This window comes from Pterocles gutturalis, unplaced genomic scaffold (assembly GCF_000699245.1).
Source record: "Pterocles gutturalis isolate BGI_N339 unplaced genomic scaffold, ASM69924v1 scaffold41165, whole genome shotgun sequence".
Taxonomy (NCBI): domain Eukaryota; kingdom Metazoa; phylum Chordata; class Aves; order Pterocliformes; family Pteroclidae; genus Pterocles; species Pterocles gutturalis.
The window spans coordinates 6,789-14,651 of record NW_010147349.1 but is presented as its reverse complement, the minus strand read 5'-3'; the positions used below and the strand labels follow the sequence as shown (position 1 = coordinate 14,651).

General features: G+C 37.8%; 1 protein-coding gene across 1 annotated transcript; it reads left to right on the top strand.

Annotated features, from left to right (window-relative positions):
* Position 1: 1 nt before the first annotated feature.
* FRRS1L (ferric-chelate reductase 1-like) lies at positions 2-5,890 on the top strand (the record flags this gene model as incomplete). The annotated part of the gene is made up of 4 exons (XM_010086020.1): positions 2-66; positions 517-655; positions 4,489-4,735; positions 5,202-5,890. Coding segments are annotated over 4 exons (624 nt in total), but the record flags the coding sequence as incomplete, so codon positions are not given.
* Positions 5,891-7,863: the final 1,973 nt, after the last annotated feature.

Sequence of the window (7,863 nt, the reverse complement as noted above, 5' to 3'; positions counted from 1 at the left end):
TCCTCCTGTGGATCCATTTGCAAAAATCAGAGTGGATGACTGTGGAAAAACCAAGGGATGCTTCAGGTCAGTCTGAGATAAGAGTGCAGACACCTTTATGTTTGCAAATGCTGACTGATTGCATTGGAGACTTTGGTAAATGTTCCATATTGATCTTAATAAATGTTTATTATTTAAGAACATACTTTCCAATTATGGACTATATTATTTGAGGAAACCCAATTATTTAAGGTTGTACATCATCATTATGGACCTACAGTTATCTCATGTTTCTTGTATTTTCATGAAGCTCTTACAAAACCGGGACTAGGAAGGTCAACAGAGTAATACTGTGTGTAATTAATTGCTTGCTGTAATGTTTAAATACTATACATTCTTTCACTATAGCATAATATAATATGTTTTACTGCCATTACACCAACATGCATTCTTTTAGCTTTTTCTTGCAGAAACATAGTTAAGTTTTATAGCAGGAAATTGCAAGGAAAGGTTACATATATTTCCAATTCCATTTAGGTATGGTAAACCTGGATGCAATGCAGAGACTTGTGACTACTTTCTAAGTTACCGTAGAATAGGAGCTGATGTCGAATTTGAGTTGAGTGCCGATACTGATGGCTGGGTGGCAGTGGGATTTTCCTCAGACAAGAAAATGGTAAGACCCATATAGTTCATGTTGAAAATGTGCACATTTTACATACTAGGGTTTAAATAGTTTATATTTGATCTGTCAGAAACAGAACATATAAGGAAAAACTGACTTCCTGAAGACAAAGCACCTGTTTGGTAGCCAGTCTGGGTGTAGAAGCCAGGTCTGTTGCCTCACAGAAAACTGCCTCATCGTTCCTAACACGTCCTTCTTCTCTGAGAATTACAACAGTAATTTTGTTCAGCACAGAATCACAGAATGTTAGAGATTGGAAGGGACCTCAAAAGATCATCTAGTCCAATCCCCCTGCCGGAGCAGGAACACCTAGATCAGATCACACAGGAACGCATCCAGGCGGGCTTTGAATGTCTCCAGAGAAGGAGACTCCACAACCTCTCTGGGCAGCCTGTTCCAGTGCTCTGTCACCCTCACCGTGAAGAAGTTTTTTCTCATATTCAAGTGGAACCTCCTATGTTCCAACTTGCACTCATTGCCCCTTGTCCTATCACTGGATGTCACAGAGAAGAGCCTGGCTCCATCCTCCTGACACTCACCCTTTACGTATTTATAAACATTGATTAGGTCACCCCTCAGTCTCCTCTTTTCCAGGCTAAAGAGACCCAGCTCCCTCAGCCTTTCCTCATAAGGGAGATGCTCCATTCCCTTAATCATCTTTGTGGCTCTGCGCTGGAATCTCTCCAGCAGTTCCCTGTCCCTCTTGAGCTGAGGGGCCCAGTTCTTAACTTGTTTTTAACTTTTTGCCTTTTTATTAAAAAAGCCTTCAGGGGTAAGCCAATTCACCTGGAAACATCCTGTCACACTTTGTGTCAGTGTTACTTGCACAAAAGACACCTCAGAAATTAAATAGCAAATAATTTTATTCTTCAGTAAATCATCTCACTTTCAGTGATATAAATATAGCTTTCACCATTAAACTTTGGAAATATTTTTGATTTTTTAATACCTGTGTATTGTTCCAGGGAAGCCACAAATGACTGACAAAACTGCTCCTGCTAATTTAAACATACATGCTCTAGAAAGCAAACTTGTTAAGATTTCCTCCTCTATCTCTCCTGGATTTTATTGGATTTGATTTTATGCTGTATTTCTGTACTTTTTTGTTCAAAAGCTTCACTTTTTATTCTGTTTCTATCGGCAAAACACAAGCATACACTGTATGGACTTTAAAAAACCTGAGCAATAGATGACTAATGCAAACATGTTTTGTCTGTGATCTGTGGTAAAATGTTTAGGATTAAAATGCAGTTCATAATCATAGAAACATAGAATGGTTTGGGCTGGAAGGGACCTTAAGGATCATCTAGTCCCAACCCCCCTGCCATGGGCAAGACACCTCCCACCAGACCAGGTTGCTCAAAGCCTCATCCAGCCTGGCCTTGAACACCTCCAGGGATGGGGCATCCACAGCTTCCCTGGGCAACCTGTTCCAGTGTCTCACCACCCTCACAGTGAAAAATGTCTTCCTAATGTCTAGTCTAAATCTGTTTGTATGCAGAAACACTCCTGAGTATATAAAAGACCACTGAGCCTATGTCTTATATCACAAGTCAGGGTATAGGACTGGTTTTTTGTACAGTTGTAAGCAGCAGTCTGAAAAAAATAGAGACTTTAGAAGTCCTAAGCTATGAGCCAGAAAAGTCAGTGGCAAGACTCGCACTGGCTTAATAATTTTTTTATCAGACTCCAAATGAGAAATAGAAAGAACATGTGAGGGCAGGTGGTTTTCAGTCATTGCCATATGGTTCAATATGAAACTGTAAATAACACAATAATGCTGTCAGTCTTTTGTGTCATAAAGAACAGTTCACATCATAAGAAACTAATTGTGTTTAATGTTGTGAGGAATGTTTTTTCGGCCAGATTTGGGGAGGAGTTGGGATGCCTGGTAATGCAAGTACTCAACAGGGTTTTCAGAGCAGCTCAGCACCTTTAAGTATTTGGCCCCAAGCTATCAGAGATCATGTTACCAGTTTGTAACTCTGATATGCCTGCACCTCATCAGCCCCTTGGAAAGCACCCATTGCAGTTCAGCCTAGGCACACGGAGCAGCTTCTGGTAAGACGAATAAAGTATTTGTTTGCTTTCAGTTTTGCCGTGTATGTGTTCTAATGCCCATTAATCAGCTGAACTAAAACAACTAGCATTTGTCTTCCTCTCTTGTTCCCCTGCTGACTTGATGCTTTTTCGTAACTTCCAGAATGCTTTGGTGTCCTGGGATACGAAGGCTGTAATGGTGAAATGACTCTGGGTCAAAAGAACTTGGCTGTGAGAAGCAGGCTGTACCTTAGAGGCTCTAATCAAAACAGTGTGGCCTGGATAGCTACAGAAGTTCAGGAAAAAAAACTATTTTGTGTCTTCAGTAGATTTTTTTTTTAAGTCCTGTGACCTATTTCTTTGTCTCAAACAACATTATGCTTTTCCACGCATGGGCTTTTGTGCCTAGGTAGGATTTTATAATGTCATTCTATTAACTGAGGTTCAGAATGCTTTTTTTTTTCTTTCCTTTTAATTTTTTTTCTATATGTGAAAACAGCTCTATTTTTGCCTGTTTGTACTTAAGAATGAGGGATTTGTGCTCAGATATATAAAGACTAAACTTGGAAAATAAGTTATGGAAAGCAGGGGTAGGCTCTAGACAGAAGCTGGAAAGGTTGCCTGAAGCAGCAGCAGCAAGGTACAGAAACAGTTTGAGCATGTGTTTTACCTAGTCGACCGCTTTTCCCTCACTTCTAGCACATCTTTTACAAATCCACATGGCAATATTCCCAGAGAGCTGAACTGCACCCTCTTCCTCTCCTTTCCCTGTGACAAAGAACTGAGAGATGATCACGCTAGAAAGCACCGTGTCTATCATCAGCTTATCAGAAAGATTAGTATTGGAGAAGTAGGGCTTCTATTCGGTATAGCACCGCTACCTGTGGCAGTGGTGTTCACTCTAATGCCATCCATCCAGCTTGCACAGTGTTTTAATGGTTCTTGATCCTAAGGCTTCTATGAAATTGTACTCCTAAAATTAATGCTAATCCCTGAGTGATACAGTGCTCTACCACTTTGTCAGTGACCTTGAGTAACTGCTCTAGCAACTGTTTTAATATTTCTGCAAATGACCTCTGCAAACAATTGTCTCACACTTCCTTCTCTCTGTTGTTTCTTTGCTTAATTGTAATGCTTGGTGGCTGCTTATGGTATGTGAAGAAGCACATATTGATTATTCTTTTATTGTATCTTATGGTGTTCTCTGTTCTATTTGCTGAACATTTTTTGTTTTCTTTTAAGACATATAAAAAGTCATGTTCCTTGAGAAGATTAGACTGTAATTTATCCTATAACTTGCCAAGATTTAGTAGATTCACCTCCTCTGTTTTACTAAATTATATTAGATTTCTGTCCATGATTTGATGCAGTGGACTTTGTACACATCAAGGATTCAGGACTGCCAGCTTTTATGAAGCAGGATCCCAGGACTTCACAAATTATGAAAGAAAACAGCCTTCCACTGATTAATTGATTGTGTGATGTCAGGGTGAGACCATGTCTTACAAATATCTTCTAAATGTTAGGTAAAATAACTCTTCGAAAGATCTAAAAGAGAATTCAGAGATAGTAAGGGTATGTAAATACTACTATCCACTTTGTGCTGTTCAATCTGATTGAGTGACACATTGTCAAGGAAACAAATAGTTCTGTGTACGTAACTTAGAAAAAGGAAATGAGAGCCCCAGGTCCTGATTAGTTTTTAATGATTACAATTGTATAAATACATCAATAAATTTCTGACACTTTTGTTTTCCTTCTACCAATATGTTTTTACCGTGCAGGGAGGAGATGATGTCATGGCTTGTGTTCATGATGATAACGGAAGAGTCCGAATCCAGCACTTCTATAATGTCGGTCAGTGGGCTAAAGAAATCCAGAGAAATCCTGCTAGAGATGAAGAAGGGGTTTTTGAAAACAATCGCGTAACTTGTCGATTCAAGCGTCCTGTGTACGTTCCCCGAGAGGAAACCATTGTAGATCTGCACTTGAGTTGGTACTATCTGTTTGCTTGGGGTCCAGCAATTCAGGGTAAGTCAATTTCTATGCTTCTGACACAACTGGGGTGCCAAAATTGATAAATGTCTTTCAGTTACAATATTCTTACTAGACTCCCTTTTTTAAAATTAAGTAAAATTCTGGCAGCATGAGGCTTAAAACAGATAAAAAGGAAGACAGAATAAATAATAGTCCCACCTGTCATGTTTTCATGGCTATGTAGTTATTATTCCCACTTCCCAAAGATAAATTTAGGTAAGGATAATTCATAATTAGATGTTCTGCATTCCTTTGAAGGCTGTTTATTGTTTACTTGAATTTAATTTGTTTTATTCAGAAGTTTCATTTCGGAAAGTGGAGAAATGACCCTACTCACTTGGAGTGTAATACTGTATGGTCCTGTAGGTTTGAAAATTACTTGTCTTTCTACCTGTTTCTTTGGTAGAGTTACAGAAACAATGCATCTTATGTTATTTATTTCTGCCTTTACCATCTAAAGGTTCTATAACTCGTCATGATATAGACTCACCACCTGTATCAGAGCGTGTTGTCAGTATTTACAAGTATGAAGATATTTTCATGCCATCAGCTGCCTATCAGACCTTCTCTTCTCCATTCTGCTTGCTCCTCATTGTTGCACTGACCTTCTATTTATTGATGGGAACCCCGTGACTGACAGAAAATTGCAAGAATTTGTCAGTGGAAGTTTCTCAGGATGGACGGCTACACGGATGGACGATGTTTTTTTCTATTGGAATTTATATCACAGCACCATTATCATCTAGCTGCTTTTGAACATAGCTTCTCAGAAGAAAGAAATAACCATTTCCTTTGAGTGGCAGAGTGGTGACAAATAATTTAAGAATAATCAGTGAACACATAGGAGAATATTTTCCATGTTGTGACTACTTGCTTAAACAAAAGGAGACTCGTAAAATCAATGTGTGTTTGTGTGTGCGCGCGTGTGTATGTCTGCTTGGGAGGGGTGTCTGTATGTGTGTTTAGGAGAATTTAGTGATGGACATCTTATCAGATAACAAAATTGCCTTCCAAATTGCTCCCAAAAAGCAAATTTGGGAAAACATTATAGTGCTGTTTGGTACTTCTGGAGCAGACAGCACAACTCCAAGTGCAGTTTCTGAACTTAAGATCAGGATACCGACACAGCAGTATAAAATCTGCCCTGCAGTAATGGGCGGTTCTCCCCATTTTTTTTTTTTAATATTAAGGTTTACTTGCTCTTGTACTTTCCAAAACTAAGCTTGCATAATCAAACATTAACATTACTTTTTTTTTTTTTTTTAATGGAGAAGAGGTGATGAGTATCTTTGTAATCGTAGTGTTTCAACAGCCTTCTTGAAAGAAATGGCTACTTATTTTATGAGTGAGATACAGAGTTGTTTAAACAAGGGGAAGGGAGAATACAGTAAATTCTCCATCCATAGAAAAAGCAGATGTAAAACACACAGAATATAGAAGTTCCCAACAAGCCATAGGATGTCCTCCTAATAGATTAAATAAATTTTTCTCTTTTTATGAAAAAACAGTAATTTTGCTGCAGTTTTGTTAAACAGTTGTGTAGTAGTATGAATTAATCTGTTTTTCTGTGTTGTATGTCAGTATATCCTGTTCATGTTAAAGATGAGTATGAACAGCTGTTGTTAACTTAGAAAGAAATGGAAATTTAATTAAGATTATTTGTAAGGAAAGATACGGATTAATAAGAAGATCAGTATCTTTAGTCTCATCAAACCAATGCTAAAATGTAGTTACTGTGGGAAAAGATGAGCTAAAGAGGAAATACATTTCATTTTTTATCACCAATAAATATTACAAAGACGAATGCTAAATATTACAGAGATGGAAAGTGTCAAAATGTATTTAAAAACCACAGATTATTATGAAAAACTTTGAGTTCTTGTGGAGAATTCCCATTCTTCACGTAGTAGGAGGCGTATGACACATGTCTACATGTAGCAGTCAAATCTGCTTAGATAAGACTGCTCATTCACTTCCCAACTTGCATTAAAATTCTGTTTAAATTGAATTAAAATTCAAATTGTGCCAAAGTTCTATCTAATGTAGTACGCTTGAGGACTCTGTAACATAGGATCTAGTAAAGTATGTGATGGACCTCCTTTCTATTCTCATAGCTGCACAGAGTATAAAAAGATTAACTAGCTTTGTGGGGTTTGCATCATTATTCACAGACTGAAGTTTGTAGACTAATTTTTTTTTAGGCTTAGAATTCTTCAAATCTATGCTTAATATATATGTATTAGATTTGAAAATGAATTTATCTCCATCACAAACACTTGATCCCTATTTCAAAAGAAAGATTGCTTAGTAATATATCTTTTCATTGATGTCTTTAAGGATTTGTTCGCTTAAAATTGCTGGACTAGAGTTCAGGAGGTGGAAGAGAAATTCAGAAAGAAGTGAACATTAAAAGTGCATATAGTAGCTCTGTTTAGTATAAATCACTTCTCTCAAATTGGATAACCTACTCATCATTTGATGAAATCTACAGTGGAGGCCACTTAATAAGAAAGCTCAGCTTTGGTCCACAATGGCTGTAAAATTTAGCCTTAAGACTGGCTCGAGCAGAAAGCTGAAGCCTTAGGTAATGAATTTTATATTCAGCAACCAGGTGAAGTTAAGAAATCATTAGGGCAAATTCTTTCCCCTTTGTGCTAATTTGTAGGCAGCTAAGATAACTGCAGTTCCTTTTCAGAGATCACAGCTATTTACAGTTGCCTCAGGGTTGCTTTAGTTTATGGCCTTGTATTTACTGTTTTAGTTTCAGGCATTTACCTCATTACCCATTAAAGGGCTAATCTAATAATTGAAAGGAACTGAAGTAGGATAGAAACCCATTTTAGCTCCTCTTTTTTTCTTCAATACAGTGCTGGAGTTAGGATAGTCTAGCTGGACCCCAGCACAGAGGTATGTTAAAGGTGACAATAATAACACCAAGGTAAACATGCGATACCTGTAGAGCTGCTTTTCACTTACATAGCATTAGACATGTTTAAAGTTCAGGCTCTAAAGCAACAGCAGATTCAGAGCAGAGGCAGAGCTGCTTAAGGATATGTCTGCTGCCAAGTATGAACTGCTTCTGTCTTCAGCTGTACCCATGTCCTCAATTAGTGTAAAAAATA